This window comes from Pectinophora gossypiella, chromosome 10 (genome assembly GCF_024362695.1).
Source record: "Pectinophora gossypiella chromosome 10, ilPecGoss1.1, whole genome shotgun sequence".
Lineage (NCBI taxonomy): Eukaryota > Metazoa > Arthropoda > Insecta > Lepidoptera > Gelechiidae > Pectinophora > Pectinophora gossypiella.
In genome coordinates this window covers 14,017,116-14,034,689 of record NC_065413.1, presented here as the reverse complement: position 1 = coordinate 14,034,689, position 17,574 = coordinate 14,017,116, and the positions used below count along the sequence as shown (strand labels likewise).

The 17,574-nt window shown below is 39.4% G+C and overlaps 2 protein-coding genes and 1 non-coding gene across 6 annotated transcripts; 1 reads left to right on the top strand and 2 right to left on the bottom strand.

Moving 5' to 3' along the window:
• Positions 1-328: 328 nt before the first annotated feature.
• Positions 329-521, bottom strand: LOC126370499 (U2 spliceosomal RNA). The gene has a single exon (XR_007566890.1). It is a non-coding gene; the product is annotated as a U2 spliceosomal RNA (small nuclear RNA).
• A 1,481-nt stretch (positions 522-2,002) lies between these two features.
• Positions 2,003-7,706, bottom strand: LOC126370119 (uncharacterized). Of its 4 annotated transcripts, none has more exons than XM_050014860.1 (6): positions 7,545-7,706; positions 7,078-7,191; positions 6,519-6,662; positions 6,055-6,165; positions 5,382-5,531; positions 2,004-2,639 (listed from the first exon to the last, which is right to left on the bottom strand). In XM_050014860.1, the coding sequence occupies exons 1-6, from the start codon at positions 7,562-7,564 to the stop codon at positions 2,399-2,401; spliced, it is 780 nt and encodes a 259-aa protein (XP_049870817.1). In that variant the 5' UTR covers positions 7,565-7,706; the 3' UTR covers positions 2,004-2,398. The 4 variants fall into 4 exon arrangements, with proteins under 4 accessions (XP_049870821.1, XP_049870817.1, XP_049870820.1 ...); XM_050014863.1 differs by lacking the exon at positions 7,545-7,706 and adding an exon at positions 7,293-7,426; XM_050014862.1 differs by lacking the exon at positions 7,545-7,706 and adding an exon at positions 7,289-7,412.
• A 388-nt stretch (positions 7,707-8,094) lies between these two features.
• On the top strand, positions 8,095-16,718 carry LOC126370068 (CDK5RAP3-like protein). The gene is made up of 9 exons (XM_050014718.1): positions 8,095-8,203; positions 8,304-8,717; positions 9,325-9,477; positions 9,941-10,171; positions 10,774-10,905; positions 11,814-11,969; positions 13,080-13,270; positions 14,454-14,625; positions 15,474-16,718. The coding sequence occupies exons 1-9, from the start codon at positions 8,198-8,200 to the stop codon at positions 15,543-15,545; spliced, it is 1,527 nt and encodes a 508-aa protein (XP_049870675.1). The 5' UTR covers positions 8,095-8,197; the 3' UTR covers positions 15,546-16,718.
• The last annotated feature ends 856 nt before the right edge of the window (positions 16,719-17,574 follow it).

Below are 17,574 nucleotides of genomic sequence, written 5' to 3'. Positions count from 1 at the left end.
ATAAACGACGAAGATAACTTCGAACAAACATTCCCCGAAGAAACATAAAAAAAGTAATACGGTCGAACTGAGACCCTCCTATTTTGAAGTCGGTACATAACGATTTGTTTGTATACACGTTGCAGTGGTGTGGTTACCTAAAAGAAAATTGTGAACGACACCACAGTGGTGCGGTATCGTGGTGTCGTTGACAATACATGTACGACGTTTATCCGCTTAAAGGCCTCGTATAATTCATATCAATGATTGTAGTCAAGTCAGCACCAGCACAATCATTGAATAAGCTGACTGCGGTAAAATTGACACTTGTCAGTCAGTTTGCTAAGGTATTATGTGGGCCGATCCCGGCGGCACTGCAATGCCGGGCCGACCCGCGACGGGAGTGGAGCGAGCCCCGAACATCCCATCTGGTCACAAAAATCAGTTTAATATACTGGTCCCTCAGTGAGGGAACTTTCAGATATTAAGCTGAAAAGAACAGATACTACACTTTGATCTTAGCCAAAAGGCCGAGAAGCGATACCAAAAAATTTTGCTCGAGCCCCCTAATGAAATCGCGAGTAAATCTTAACACCGCGATGTAGAAATTTACAAAGTTAATTTGCAGTTGAGCAAAATATTACGTTACTTACGGCAGTTTCGATAATCTATTTATCTCGCTTAATAAAGTATTTTTATCACTGATTTTGATACAAAATAAAAGCCAAATAAATATAAAAGAAACAAAACCAAATTAATAAATAGGTAAGCAAAAACTATGGATAGATATTATTGAAAACGCCCGTTACAGACTAAGTTAAAAGATAAAATGTAAAATTTTAAAACAAAATTGATAACGCTATATAAATAACAATTTTACCCGCGTATTTTACTTAAAATACATTCCTTTTCTATGCGTAATAAACTAGATACTTGTAAAAATAGTTCCACAGCGAGAATTACTCTGTTGCGCGAACCGCAAAATATAACTTTGTAACCTTCTCACTGATCAGCGACATCTACCGGATTTTTTAGGAACCTCTTACTTTCGACGTGGTTTACGTTTTTGAATTGAATATTTATGATTTGACCTCAAGATTTGCCAATATTGATTCTCTAATATCCCTATGAGGGTAGACAGGGCCCTAAATCGTCGTGAGCTGTAGTTAGTAGTGGTACCAGAATACAATTAAACGTAATTTAAATTTATACGTCTTTGTGTCAATTGTTTGGTCAGGAGTCAGAACATTGCAGGCTTGAATTACCTGATTGTCCGAAAAAGTAGTATTTTTGAGGGCATGTTAAGAAGTAGGTAAAAAACACCATAAACCCGCACTGGAGCAGCATGGTGGAGTATACTCCATATGTCTTCCGGTTGATTAGAGGCCTGTGCCCAGCTGTGGGACGTTTATAAGCTGTTTATGTTAGTCTCTAAGGAAAATAAATAAGATATTGTTTGTAGCTTACCTTCTCGGGAATTCCTACCGTAAAACCGATGAAATAGGAATCGTTTACCTATATTTATTTTATTTTTGAATTAAACAAATGAATCAAACTTATTGGACAAATATATTTTCAAAAGCAAATATAGAACACGATCTTACAATTATTATGTAAAGATAAAATAGTAATATACTTAATAAACTCACTCAATAATAACAAGTTTGGTCCATCTTATAATTATACAGACTTTTATACTATAATTATTAACATTATAACTATCACATTCGCTTATAAACTAAGAGTGGTTCTAATTCCTGCAGATACCATCTACTTTTTTCTTATGCGGTTTCAAAGTCTTAATTTTTTGAGCAAAATGATTTTCGTATTCTCAGAACAAATCAGAACTCTATTCCCCTAAAGAATATTTGTATACAACTTGCTTTTATGGAAGAGCGGAGTCTCCGGACACAGGCACTACGCTTAAAAGGAGATTCCAATCACCTTTATTACTGTAAATAGTTGCTAACAAAAAAAAAATATTTTTTTATTAGCAACTATTTACAGTAATAAAGGTGATTGGAAAAAAAAATGATTTTTTTATTCCCATGCGTTTACAGAGCATGTTAACGGTCACGCGGACACGGCGAGACAGTAGTACTGTATTGCTATAGGTCACACTACCCAATCATCCAGCTTTAGCGGGTATTACACTTACATGTCCGTCAGGCTAGATTCGTCAAGGTCACGGCTGGTTACCATGGTTACTCCCCACCAACTCCCGTTTCCCGTTGATCGTGTAGTCTAATAGCAAATTGGCGGAGCGTGACCATGGTAACCATGATTTTGAGCGAGTTGGTGGGGGCCTTGACACATCCCTGTCGGACAGGGTAGGATGCAAAGAAGCATCTCCTATGAACGCGGCGCTTATTTTTTTCACAATCAAAGCGCGGACGCAAAACGAACCTAACCTAAGAATCTAAATCAAAAGGTTCCTATTACCCTGTCTCTCCTTACCGAGAAAATTGGCGAGTTTGTTATTGAGCGCGTTCCAAGTGACGGAGGTATGCATGAGCTGCGAGAACCCGCCAGGACCAGGCTTCACGAGCCTCTCCACGAACGGCCGCTTGTAGAGCCGGTGGGCCTCAGAACGCTGGTCCTCCGTCACCTTCCTGTCGTCTAAGTGGTTGAGTGACGGGAATTGGGAGATCACGAATAGCCTGTAATAGAGAACAATACAAAATAAAGTATTTTTACAAAAGGGTGTTTGATTTTTGTATGAAGGCTGACATACTATTATTATACTATTTATTATTAAAAATAGAAATTATTAAATATTCTATTTAATTGAAAAGGAAAGTCAATAAACAGAAACAAATCTCTTGACTCTTGTTAACCTGATTTTGAAATAGAGAAACAAAATGGCGGCAAAATAGAACGCCACATTGTAACTTTCTCGATTCCTTGCGGCGTAAAAAGTGCCAGCAAAACAGACAGTCCCTTTACTCCGTCGCGGCTTACGGGCATTTAGACGTAGTATTATTCCTTATTCTATGATTTAGACTAAAGTAGAACGGAGAGTTACCGTTCCATATACGTACGTAGTACTGTGCTCTAAAGCTATACACATGGTGTCCTTTTTTCAATAATAAAATTCAAGTCGTTGCAGATACCAATTTAATGATAACACTCATGTAACACTTACGTCATCAAACGGCTAGCAATGGCAGCTTTTCATAGGATTCGCATGTTAGGCCTGCTCATGATACCATAGGTATTTAAAATTAACCTTGGAAATCTACATTTTACATTTATTCCGATTGTTCGAAGGTTATCAATACTATTATCATGTTTACGTTTAGTTTTAAGGTAAAACCTCAAAAAAAAAAACCTTGACCTGAATGGTCTCAATAATCACCAAAAGTGAAAATTGTTGTGGTTGGTGGATAAGAAAATTGGAGCCAAATTAAGTGAATGCATTTTGAATATTTCTCTTTGAGAAATAAATTCTACGGACACAATAGTGACGCTCTACAGATCACGTTGGTCTAACAGAAAGCTCGGGGAAGCGTAGACACTTCAGTTCATCTTGCGATAGTTGTACAATCAAAGAGCAAAAGTTCAGTCACTGAGCCCAGCGAATTATTTGTAAACAGTGGTGAAATTATAAACCATTAGTTGTCATAATTATAAAATTTATGTTTTTGTAGGTGTTTTTGGTCTATTACAGAAACGACATGTAACCAGGAGGTCTTAAGTGCGACAAGGGGGATTAAAATGGCCACATCGAAGCAATTCATCTAAGAAAGCATTTTGACATTTGCGCATATAAAGGTAAGTGTGTAATGCAAACAAATGTTAAATAGCAATATTGCTTTCTTAGATGAATTGCTTCGATGTGGCCATTTTAAGCCCCCAGTTAATTTATTACTTTGCAAGAAACTGTTTGGCTTATTGTACCTCAGACTAACCCAATTGGGTTATAGTCGCAAGCTTATGTTATGTATATGTCGCGGTCGGATTGCATAATCCGCTGTATTACATTACGGCTAGCTGTTTTCAAAAACAGGGCCGTTTTGTAATGCGGCGGTTCAACGACTAGCCGTATTGTCATTGCGATTCGTTCTCCAATAAAGCGGTCCATGTTTAGCCGCATTGTACTACTACTTAAGTTGTAGGGTGACCATATTTTTTTCTAATTGCACTTGAAAATTGTTCTTAAATTCACTATTTACCGAATTATTTAACACGTTTCATTTATTTAATTCATCTCTCGCATTACATTACGGCTAGCCGTGTTGAATGACGTATGGCGACGAATACGTTTCGGCGGTTTTTTACTTAGCCGCATTCAATATAGCTAATCGTTGAACCGTCGCATTACAAAACGGCCCTGTTTTTGAAAACAGCTAGCCGTAATGTAATACAGCGGATTATACAATCCGACTGCGACATATACACGCATAAATAAATAAACAACTTCATGACTCAATCATTGATATCATATAATTGACGCCTGTATAAATAGGAGTGAGCTGATAATGGTAGGTAAATAAAAACATTAGTATCTGCCACTGCTGTGTACAGAGCAGTTTCTTATCAACCGGAAGGGGTGTGGTGTGGAGCATAGTTCGTGTTTCTATTACAGTTACCGAGCTATCGATAGTTTGGACAATCGACATTAGACCTTGAAAGAGTTAAGGAAGGCGTGCGGATTGTCTGTCTCGCTCGCATGCATGGGCACACCCCGGACACTCTATACAAAAAAAACATGGCATAAGAAGACCAGCTGGGTCTGCATGACAACCGCTCCGCGCGCATGGCGAATTATATTGAGCGCTTCGACCAATAAACGATACGAATGCTATCTACGTAGATGGAAGTCAAACGGCTATTGGACGAAGGACTCGATATAATTCGCGTGCAGAGCCTACAGGTATGCTCAAAACTGACAGCTAGCATTTCAAGGTTAGCCCAGCTGACGTCATAGAAAAACGTGATAAAATTTCGCACTATTTTTAGGTACGGATTTCTTGATTAAAATTCATAAATCTTTGTTTCCTTTTGGTGGTTGCCTGCTGTTGCTCTAGAGCAATAGGCCGCCCAAATTGTACTGTATTCATGTGTTATGTCTGATTGTGAAATTTGGTTCTGTGCAATAAAGTATATTTGATTTGATTTGGAAAAGTGAAATAGAAAAAAATAAAATTTTTCGTTAGGTTTAGATCTGTCTTTATTTAGTTATCAGAATTTCATAATTTATCTTGAACCTAGTACACGACCCAATTGATTGTGGAGAGTTACCAGTCTATGTTGTATTCTTTATTCTATGGCATGGGGTAAAGCGGCCTACACAAAGTTGCGCGTCTTCAAAAACTGCATCTTTGTAGTGTTTGTATAAGAACAAGATTTTTGTATGGGATTTTCGAGGAAGCAAGTAGGTATAGAGGGGATTTTCATACCTGTACTGTAGGTACTCGTAGAATGTCCCACCGTTGAGATAGCTGGGTGCAGCAGGGTTCTCCATAAGGCAGAGATGCTGCAGTCTGGGGCATGACTGCTTCAGTTTGCTCACCCAGGGGTATAGAGAGGCGATCTTGCAGTGGTTTAACCTGGAGAAAGAAAGAGGATATATAATTTAGCGGCGAGGGTGTACTGCCGCCAAAGGATGTTTTCGGGGCACCGAACTGAGCATATGAACACAACACTAAAGAAGACACTGAAATTGTATATTATGCGTCTTGCTGTGTAAACTTCGATATCGCGTTTCACGACCGCTTGCAGACTGCATTATTGAATGTGGCGCCATCTGTTGCAACTAGGTGGCCAACTAGTTGGGTACCCTACATATAATTTCATGATTATATTTCCGCTGGAGGTAGTCAGAGGTACGGCCGTCGCATGATGAACTAAATAAAAAATCATCAAATCAAATACACTTTATTGCACAGAACTTAATTTTAAAAAATATACCTACGTTTTTATTATCAATCAACTCAAATTTATTAAGGAAACTTCGATAAAGTTTGGAATGCTGGCTGGCTGACAGAATAAATCGAAATTCAGCAGGAAAGGGAGTGAAAATGGTTCAACGGTTCAAAGTTTAGTAAAAATAATAATTTTAATTTTACTTACCACAGTAACTGCAACTGCGGTAGGGGTGGAAGGATGCAGTTTTCAGTGATAGGGTTATGGTCAGCTATCAGTGATGTGAGGTGCCTGAAGTGAACTAGAGGGTCCAGGTTCCTGAAATGTAAATAAATATTAAGTAGGTAACAAATTCCCAGAATAGAAGAATAGAAGATGTTCCCATCAACCAATCTTATAAAGTTTAATAATAACCCTAACACCAGGGTTGATGAGGTTGGTCATCCACCTCACAACCCACATGATAGAATAGGAGAATACTCTACATGACTTCTCTCTACATCTCAACAATACTTTCTTCTTCAATCCACTGCAGATTATCTATCACTTTCTGAATTAATCTAATGTTACACAGATACACATGTGTAAAGACATGCATGCATGCAAGCACTCATGGCAACATGCATGCAAGCATATGTTTAAACACATTCTCTGTAAAATAGTTAACTTACGTGATTTTATTATGACTGATGTCTAGGTATTTGATGTGTTCTGAGAACCTCTCAGCAATGGTTCTTGGTATCTCATACAGATTCTCATATGCCAGAGTGAGTTTAGTTGACTCCTCGTCACTCTCGGCTGAACCATCAGCTGATCTGAAATATGGAAAAGTGAAGGAAAATAAGGAGAAAGTATGATATTGCATTTCAAATTGCACCCCTAATATTGGGACATAAGTAGTCAGATCAGAAAAATTTGGAATAAAATAACAACTTCTACAATAAGTACCTACCTACCCAGAAAGCTAAGCCAAATAGAGTAACAGAGAAAACTGAGGATTTTCCAGGTAATGCAAGAAAAACAAAAATGTAATTATCTACTTATTACAACAATAAGAAATTATTTTAAAATTAGAACTTACAACATCATTTTTAGTTCTTCTACACTGTAGGTGTTTTACAGTACCAAATTCAAATGAAACTAATTAATTATCGAACACTACGTGTTGCTTATCACTTTAATTAATTAGCTATAGTAATATTTCCTCAATAAATGTGCAAATGAACTTACAAGGTAAGCAAGTCTGGAGGTATAGGTGTTTCAGACATGTTAGTCACGGGATCCACTAGTACGTCTCTTGAAACATCAACAGCGATCACACCTTCGTCTCCACTACCTCCAATCCTGGTTAGAACACAGAAAATAAATTAAAGTTTGTTTTGCCTTACCATATTTTATTTATATGTTTTAGGTTTGTTAACGAAATATTTTCAATGTTTACCTACTATAATTTGTGCTCAAAATAATAACACAAACAAAAGCATGTAGAACTAATATAATTACAAAAAATAAGTTAAAATATAAAAAAGATAGGTATAAATAAAACAACAAAACAAAAAGTTGTATTTTTTCCGTAAAGTGTTGCCAGATAAGATAAGATTTCTGATAAGAGTCGAAAACTACTGAATAGTAAAATAATATGAAATCAACATTTTTGTTACTTCTTTTAGTTTGTTGTAAAGAAAAAAGATACTTACACATTCTCGAAATAATTCATTGCTATAAAAGTGAAATAATCTGAATAAGTTACTATTGACACGAATATTAAGATCACATATTTTCTGGTCTATAATTATATATCTGGAAAACTGTCTTTGTACCTAAAATTGAATAATATTACAGCTTGCATGCAAGCATGTTATCTATGTTCTACTATAGGTGCACACGTTTGAGGGCAAGAATTTCAAAGATAAGAGGAATACTTATTATGTTGTTTACATTAATCAAATTATTGATTTTTATATAATTTCAGTGACTAAGGAAACATTTTACTATAATTATTTTATTTACTGTTAAATAATGCACATTCAAACATTTCTACAAATTATTTATAAATTTGGCAGTAACATTTTATTATGGCTACATTTTTTGGAAAAAAAGAAATCAGTTTTGACGTCTTGTTTTTTTGTTAGCGAATACGTTCAGATTAGACACTAGTTTACTTTACACCACCACATAAAAGCATGAGCATTGTTTATTTTTGGCGATTGATGGATTGATATTTGGCGTAGAACACGTACAAATAAAACACAACTACAACTTTGTTGACACGTCACGGCACGAAAGTGAATTTTGTTGTTCAAAATTAAATAATTTAAAAGTAATTTATTGAATTAAGATTACAAAAAAAATGGACGTAAGTAAATACATTATTATTCTTTTTCTAAATTACCTCTTATACCTATAGTATTGAGCTTTTGAATTGTAACCTTTTATATTTTTGCTTTATTTTACAGGAAAGCAATATTCCTATTGACATAAATATTGGTAAACTGCAAGACTGGTTGGTGAGCCGTCACCACGTGAGCAAAGAATGGCAGAAGAACGTGATAGCAGTGAGGGAAAAAATAAATAATGCTATTCAGGATATGCCTGCTCACGACGATATTGCAGCCCTCCTATCTGGCAGCTACATAAACTATTTCCACTGTCTAAAGATCATTGAAATCCTCAAGGAGACGGAGGCAGATACTAAGAATCTCTTTGGTAGGTATGGGTCTCAGAGAATGAAAGATTGGCAGGATGTGGTGAAGACTTATGAGAAAGAGAACTTATATTTGGCTGAAGCAGCTCAGATGTTGGTTAGAAACATTAACTATGAGATACCGGGGCTAAAGAAACAGATTGCTAAGGAGGAACAGATGCAGACTGTAAGTATTTATTACTAAGTAAGTAGTACTTATTAGTTTAAGTAAGTTTACCTATACAATTAAGATTTTTCTATTTATAGCATCAATAATTTAAAAATGAAAGAGGAAGCTTTACAAATCATTGCTAATAGTAATATTATAAAGAGGAAAGATTTGTATTTTTGTATGTTTGTATTGAATAAACTCAAAAAGTACTAAATTGATTTCAAAAATTCTTTCACCATTAAAATGGTTCTCTTTTATTGAGTATAAAGAATAAACAGTTCTATTATTATCATTCTAAAAAGTATCACAGAGAGAGAGGAAGAGAGAGAGAGAGAGAGAGAGAGAGAGAGAGAGAGAGAGAGAGAGAGAGAGAGAGAGAGAGAGAGGAGAGAGAGAGAGAGAGAGAGAGAGAGAGGAAGAGAGAGAGAGAGAGAGAGAGAGAGAGAGAGAGAGAGGGGAAGAGAGAGAGAGAGAGAGAGAGAGAGGAAGAGAGAGAGAGAGAGTAGAGGAAGCAAAGGTGGTGTGGCAGGATCATATTAAGTGGAATGCCATGGTCTCTTCATGCCCCTATGGAAAATTGGTGTAATCTTATGTATGCATATGTGTGTTTGTTTTATTCAAGGAATGTGAAAAGAAGCAGACGGACTACTTGAAGAATGAGTCGTCAACCAAGTCAGAGTTCCTGACGCTGTGCAGACAGCTCGGTATCCAGGGCAACAGCATCAAGAGGGAGCTGGTGGACAGATTGCAGGAGTTACCAGAGATTTATGATAAGGTAGAACATGGAGCACATCTTGGTTGGTCGATTGTGACAGGATTAATAGCAGAAAACTAGAATAATAAGATTTGTCTATTGTCTAGGTTATGAGGTGGATGACCAACCTCAGCAACCCTGGGTTAATATTAAGCCACCAAAAGCCCCGGACATGGCTTGAAAAAATTACTGCAGTTTGTGACTTTAGTAGTACTCAAAATAATTTTGACTTTGAGTAATTTCAATTTACTAGGTATTGTCTTTGGTTTTTGACAACTGGGCAACTTCAGGCCTGTTGTCTTAAACATTGTACCGGGTGAGAGCCTTCTGCGCTCCCCATTTGTCCGGCCAAGTAGTCAATGCCATCTGCGGCAAATTACAACAAGTCACATAAAAAAAAATTGGTTTTTGAACAGAATAGAATAGGGTAGGCACCCACAAAATAAAAGATATACATATTGATTTACTTAAATATTTTTTTCAGATAGGAAAATCCTTGAAACCCCTTCAGCCTGGCATAGACCTGTATTCAGCATTCACAAAGTACATCTATGGTGACAGGGCCATGGAAGTGTTGTCGTTATTGCAATATGTTGTTGAGCATGGCAACACTACTGTGTACGAGTGGAGCTACGGGGAGCCCCCACTGAGTGTGGAGCCGGATCCTATACACATTGAGCTGGATGATGAGGAGGGTCAGGGGGGAGGAGACCAGGTAAGAAAAATTATATTATAGGTAAGATGGAGAAGAATGCTTGCACCTATGATTTTCATAGTTTTTTCGAATTCATGTTTGGATCATAAATGATTATCACATGTTCAGCGGCGAAGGAAAACATCGTGAGGAAACCAGTGTGTGAATACATTTCGGAGGTATATGACAGATGATCCTTGGAATCTAGTTAAATAGTAACTGTAGATGTTGTGTCTCTGTAAGTGTTAAGTGAGAGGGATTGTTAAATAAATACTCAATACAATTCCTCAACAGTGTTGATACCTGTAGATATCTCCTAATTTTATCTATTTTAAGTTATATCTGTCTTTCTCTTATCTGCCGAAAAGGAAGGAGACCTTGCATATCAATTACTCAGATTTTGACTCTTAGGGTGGTATTAATAAATTGATCTCAGCTTTGAGACTGCTCTCAAGACCATGTCAATGTGACAGTTCTTGTATAAAAACAGGTACTTGAGCATGATCTTGAGGGCATTCTCAGCTGAGATTGGTTTATTAATACCACCCTTAATTTGATAAAGTTTCAGACTGTCTTTAACAAACTTTGCAGATTGTCAACTCCGATTTTAACAAACTTTGCAGATTGATTTCGGCGACAACGCGATAGATTTTGGCTCACTTGATGCGGGAGGCGAGATCGACTTCGGTAACGGCGACGCGGCGGCCGGCGACATCGACTGGGGGAACATCGACGGTGGAGACCCCGCCGATATTGTAAGTAATACTTCCGCATAACAGGTCGCGACTGGGAGCAGTTCAGTTCGTCGCTCCTGAGCGACAGTATTAACTGAAACTTCTGATAGAGAACCGTTCATTCACGACGCGCTCTAACTAAGGAGGGGAAAACCTGAGAACTAGTTCGCGTAGTTAACCTTTAAAAACGCTTATACAACAAGTATTTTTGCCGTTATGGATATTGGATTTGCCAAGAGGCAACCAATTTCTCCTCCAGTAGGCCTAGCACGACCAAACTCAATGCGCGAATTGTCAAATTTGATCGATGAATTAAGGTTCCTGGTTCACGCATCGACTTGCTCGAGACTTGGATATGATAAGCTAACAATTTTATCATTTCTTATAAAAATAGATATGTTTTTTTTTTTGATATCCTTGGCTCTTCTTTAAGCAATATACAATAATAATGAATGCTACATCTTGAAAAAATCGCGGATGTCCCGGTAGTCGCGTGTACCAAAGGCCTTATATTATCTTGCGTCGCGTCGGGTCTGCTAAGCCTGCAGATACCATTGTATTATTTTTCCAAATTTTTCTTCTTCTATCGTGTGGGTTATGAGGTGGATTACCAACCCCATCAACCCTGGTATCAGGGTTACTATTGAGCCGCCAAATGCCCCTGACATGGCTCTTGTAACGACTACTTACTCACATCAGTAAGTAGTAACCGGGACCAACGGCTTAACGTGCCTTCCGAAGCACGGATCATCTTACTTTCGGACAGTCTGGTGATCAGCCAGTAATGTCCTAACCAAACTAGGGACCACAAAGTAATTTTTGTGACATGTCCCCACCGGAAATCGAACCCGGGACCTCCGGATCGTGAGCCCAACGCTCAACCACTGGACCACGGAGGCCGTCTTTTCCAAATTAATCCCGTCTTTCAGGACCTATCAGGAGACATAGCGTCAGTATCCCTAGAAGAGTCCGGCATAGTAGTTGAAGAACAAGGCGTGGCTGGCGGCGTCGCTCGCGGACGTGACGCGCTGACGTTGTTAGACAACCCTGCTACTAGAAACCAGCTGATCGACCAGCTGTTAGAGGTAACGTATGAATAGGGTATTTGACTCCAAGAAAATGCTAACCTAGAAATAGAAGCCAGTCTAAGATGATCAAAAGTCGAACTCTTCATCATCATCGGCCGTACGACGCCCACTGCTGGGCATAGGCCTCCCCCAAGGATCTCCACGACGATCGGTCCTGCGCTGCCCGCATCCAGCGGCTTCCCGCGACCTTCACCAGATCGTCGGTCCACCTTGTAGCGGGCCAAACTTTCGAATTTTATTTATGAATTAAGTAACAATCTTCTTATCGTGTCGATGGCAAACTAAATTGTATCGGCCCAAAACTTGGCAACAAGTATGGCGCTATCTGCAGCGCTCATCAGATCCTCCTGCGTACAGGTGTTCGGGCACGCAGGACACGATGTAAGATGTTCCATCGTTTGGGGAACAGTGCCGCACTTGCACTTTAAGTCCGAACTATCCGAGAAACCCCACCTGAACAAATTGTCCTTACTTCGGCCCACCTGAGTCCGAAGTCTATTTAGAGACTTCCAGGTAAGCCAAGGCAAATCAAGACCTGGCGGAGGTCTCTCGGACGGCGAAACAAAAGGTTTTGGGAGGTGTACCCGTTCCAAAGTAACAATGAGTACGACGTTTGACCGCTTTTATTGACGATTGTATAAAACTGTGTTTTTATGAAGTGTCTAGTGTATGGAGGGACTCTGTTTTACTAATATTAGAATAGAATAGAAAACGCTTTACACAAAAACAATCCAGCTTACGACATCGTATCAACAGTGGCTGCAAGTTGTCTTTGATTACTTGTGGCTCTGCCCACCCCATTAAGGATTACGGGCGTGAGTTTATATACATATATAAACTCACGCCCGTAATCCTTAATTTTAAATTAACAAAATAAATTAATACATATGTAAACACATACATATGTATGTGTACACAAAAATAAGACAATAACATCATTTAAAATTTTAGAACAATTACAAAAAGCATAGAGGGTGTTCATTAGAATGATCATAAGGTGGTGGTGGATGTCCTGAGATATAAGGGCCTTACTCAGCACAAGTTGCGGCGTGAACCACGACGCATTATATTATTTATCTCATAACATAGTTCTCACCTTCGTTCCAGCTGGAATCCTTCCTCAAGATGCGTCTATACGAGACCAACGCGAGCGACGTCCAGAGTTTCTCCCTCATGCAGCAGCTGCCGACAGAGAGCAGCGCCGCCCTCACCGCCATGCTGGACGCCGTGCAGCTGTCCTCCGCCCAGCTGGCGGGGCCCGAGCAACAACACCTGCACAACGTGAAGCATTCACAGAGGTACGGTATTTTATTTTTTGACGTGACTTATGGATTTGCCACTAATGGCGGTAACTGCTTGGTCGGACTAATGGGGAGCGTTTAAGGTCTCACTCCATACTCAACCTTTGGCCGTCTAACGCGTACAGTACACGCGCTTTCCCCCTTACAGCTTTGTAGCTTGTGGCCATTTAATTCAAACTCAAAAATATCACATCATTCATTTGGTAATATATGTTAGTTACACTTATAGCACACTTCAGACACAATTAAAGCACATAATAACAGGTTCTTACCGCGTTTAAATGGGGATATGAGACTCCCGATATTTCGACACTGTTGCAAGTGCCATGATCACGGGATGACTGATGAGATTGGAGTGGAGTAGGTAGATCCATAATTTTCTACGGGCAGACATATCTCTACCCTCTTTCTTTGCCGTTTGTTTATGTTTTTGATATCGGAATGTTCGGAACCATCTGAACTCGCACGAAACTCACTACGACAAACCGCACTCACTGTGTCCTCATGTTTTCACGTTCATCAGTCATCCCGTGATCATGGCACTTGCAACAGTGTCGAAATATCGGGAGTCTCATATCGCCATTTAAACGCGGTAAGAACCCGTTATTATGTAATTATGATAATACCCGCGTAAACTTAAAACAATGAACACTTCAGACACTTCACACAAACAACCTCCTTTTACACAGACACCATACATTGATGTTATCGTACACGCGCATCTGTGTGTGTGTGGCGTCTGACGCTATACCATTCAAATCTAAGCTATGTTCGAGGGTTAAACCTAGCTCAGACGCTGGTGGGGAGCGGAGAGTTGCCGTTCTATACGTAGTATTATTTCTTATTCTATGCTTATAGTCACATTTTAAATCAATTTTTATATAAATATATTTTTTATCGAATGTCTCATCCACCTAGAACTACTGTAGAAAGGTTTGGTACACAAAGGACTCATTGGCAACTGGACCTCCATTAGTTTTTGGGCACTTTCCTAAAATGCCCTATAAGTCCTTTGTCTACTAAACAGCAAGAAAGAAAAACCTCTGCACATCTATGGCGGGTCAGTAACCCTGACACTAGCTTTGAAGAGGTCATTCACCTCACAAGCCACACAATAGATGAAAAAGACTAGTCAGTACGAAGAATACTCGAAATAAACCACCTATCTCTCCCTCAACAGATACGTAGACGTCTTAACAGCTCAACTAAAACAGAAGTTGACTCTATGCGAGAAGTTATCCAAGCTCGCTGCCCGCTCCCAAGAGCAGCGCAGCGCGGCGGCGGCGCGCGCGGCCGAGTTGAGGCCGCTGCTGGCCAAGATCATAGAGAGGACTAAGGAACTGCAGGCTAATGTAAGTATAGTCGATTATTTTTAGGGTTCCGAACTGCTAAAGGAAAAAGCATAACAAATGTATGAAAATCAGGCTAAAACTGGCTATATCCTTGGATTGCGTTGTAGAAGCTTTTTTTTTTATAGCAGCTTCAAGGGACCGCAGACATAGGTATTAAATGTTAATTTCACCAGCCTCCGTGGTCTAGTGGTTCACGATCTAGAGGTCTGGGATCGATTCCCAATGGGGACATTGTCGAAATCACTTTGTAAGACTGTCCTTTGGTAAGCACTTCGCAGGCTTGAATCACCTGCTTGTCCGATAAAGTAAGATGATTTCGCGCTTCGGAGGGCAAGTTAAGCCGTTAGTCCCGGCTATTAGCCGTGAAAACACCACCAACCCACAGGAGCAACGTGGTGTAGTATGCTCCATACCCCCTCCGCGTGATTGAGGGGAGACATGTGCCTAGCAGTGGGACGTGTATAGGCTGTTTATGTTTAAAGCAAAAAAAAAACGAAAGAAAGTTGTTGTGTTTGTACTGTTAATGTGCCTACTAAATAACTAAATAAATGTTTATCTCGACGCGTCCCCGAGAAAAAGGACCTTAACAGATAAACGAACAGACGGACGGACAACAAAGTGATCATATTTTTTGAGATTACAAATTTATTTGCATTAAACTAATCGCGACCTGTATATACAGGATGTTAGTGACATCGTAACGAATACTAAGGAGGGTGATTCAGATCATGATTCTATGTCAATAACTTTTCAACGGCAAAGTCTTAGCCTTATTATATTTTTTAATCGACGTCAGTTTGTACTATTAAAAGTCCAATTTCTAATGTTATTCTCTCATTTGGTTACAGATTGAAAACGACATCTCTAAGAAATACAAGGGTAGACCTGTGAACATTATTGGCGGCGTCAAATTCTTATAGTCCTATATAGAACTTATATTATAACTAGTGACCACATCTTATAAAATAAAGAATACTACTGTGTATATAACCGTAAGGCCGTATACAGAAAGAAAGCTGGAAATTTATAAGCCCTGTCAAGCGTTGGTGACCTGCGCAGGAAAATATATGAACGCGCGCCGATAAGCACTGAACGGCGCCGACAAGCTTCAACACGCGCTGGTCAGCGCTGGGCGCTGCCATTTAAAATTAATACACAACTGCGTCAACCTGCTTCCTTTGTGTAGAACGGACCAGCGCTGTCAAGCGCCGGTAAGAGCTTATAAGTTTCCAGCTTTCGTTCTGTATACGGCGTAAGGGTTGAACTACATCTGTCAGCGCCTCATTGCACTTCCCTATGCTGCTATCCTATTCTGTTACTCAGGAACGTCATTTGCTAGAGCGAGAAAGAGCTTCCGCTATCGCCTCGTCGATTCTGCCGCGTGCGGTCCTGCCTGAGCAACAGAATAGGATAGAAGCATAGATGGTTCAACCCGTCGGCCCCGCACCTATCGGACGTGACTTGAAGGCGAGGGATTTAAAAACAAGGTCCCTGTTCGCTCCTATTCGACAGCAAGCGTGCAGTTTGAGGCCGCTTACACAATAAATAATAATGAGTAAAAACAATGAGGAGCTCGGTGGCGCAGCGGTTAACGCGCTCGGTCTGCGATTGTTGAAGTAAAGCAACTTTCGCAAAGGCCGGTCATAGGATGGGTGACCACAAAAAAAAGTTTTCATCTCGAGCTCCTCCGTGCTTCGGAAGGCACGTTAAGCCGTTGGTCCCGGCTGCATTAGCATTCGTTAATAACCATCAATCCGCACTGGGCCCGCGTGATGGTTTAAGGCCCGATCTCTCTATCCATCCATAGGGAAGGCCCGTGCCCCAGCAGTGGGGACGTTAATGGTCTGGTGATGAGTAAAATCAATAACATAAGTTCACGACTATATTCCGGAATCGGGTAGTCAGTACAGCCATGCATGTGCGCCTCAACGAGTAAGCGATCTTAATATGAATGGAATTCTAAAATAAATATTCGTAGTTTTTAAATGTGATCACGTACAAAACCGTTGACCATGTAAGAAGTATTTTTATGTGGGTTTGTAAAAACAATGTTGTATATTTTTGTTAACTATTAAAATACATCTAAAAGTGAATTGAAGTTTTATTACAAGAAATAATTGGGTGGTTTCCTAGGTAACACGCAGCTTTGTGTAGGCCGCTTTACCCCATGCCATAGAATAAAGAATACAACATAGAATGGTAACTCTCTACAACCAATTGGGTCGTGTACCTACTAGGTTCAAGATAAATTATAAAATTCCGATTACTAAATAAAAACAGATCTAAAGGAGACAAAAAACGTTTTCTTTTCTCGATTTAACTTATTTATATGAATAAAGAAAAATTTAATAATAAGTGCGACATTTTGTCGTACTGGCTAGCATAGTTTCCGAATCTCTTCTTATGTGTATTTTATTGATTGTCCGAAAAAGTGAGATGATGATGGAGTATGCTCCATACCCCCTCCGGTTGTTTGAGAGGAGACCCATACCCAGCAGTGGGACGTATATAGGCTGTTTTGTGTTGTTTGAATTTTAATCAAGAAAATGTAATAAGTCCGACATTTTATCACGTTTTCCATGACGTCACAGCGTGCACTTAGGCCCTGCACAGACGGCACACTTTTTGTGCAATCGAGTCTGCGGCGCACAATAAGTCTGCATGGCGCGCAAAAAGTCGGTCGCGGATTTTTCACAGACTCAACGCACACGACGTACATCTTCGAGCATTTTGTCAGCAGAGCTGTAGGGACGTAGACGCTATGGAAATCGTGCAGAGATCGCGAAGTATTATTTTGTACATGAAGTACAGAAAAAGAAGAAGAAATAGAGAATTTTGGGTAGGTACACCCTATACTTTCGGAAAGATTACTGAAGGGACAGTTCCATACTAAACATTCAATTCTGAAACAACATCCGGCAAATTTAGATATAATAAAGATAATAGATT

Bases quoted from the DNA above. Each gene is read 5' to 3' on its own strand.
- LOC126370068 (XM_050014718.1), top strand. The intron at 11,970-13,079 runs GTAACGTATGAA...CCTTCGTTCCAG, and splicing joins TGATCGACCAGCTGTTAGAG to CTGGAATCCTTCCTCAAGAT. The intron at 13,271-14,453 runs GTACGGTATTTT...CTCCCTCAACAG, and splicing joins AACGTGAAGCATTCACAGAG to ATACGTAGACGTCTTAACAG.
- LOC126370119 (XM_050014860.1), bottom strand. From the start codon at position 7,564: ATGAATTATTTCGAGAATGT. The intron at 7,192-7,544 runs GTAAGTATCTTT...TGTTCTAACCAG, and splicing joins ATGAATTATTTCGAGAATGT to GATTGGAGGTAGTGGAGACG. The intron at 5,532-6,054 runs GTAAGTAAAATT...TTCTTTCTCCAG, and splicing joins CCGCAGTTGCAGTTACTGTG to GTTAAACCACTGCAAGATCG.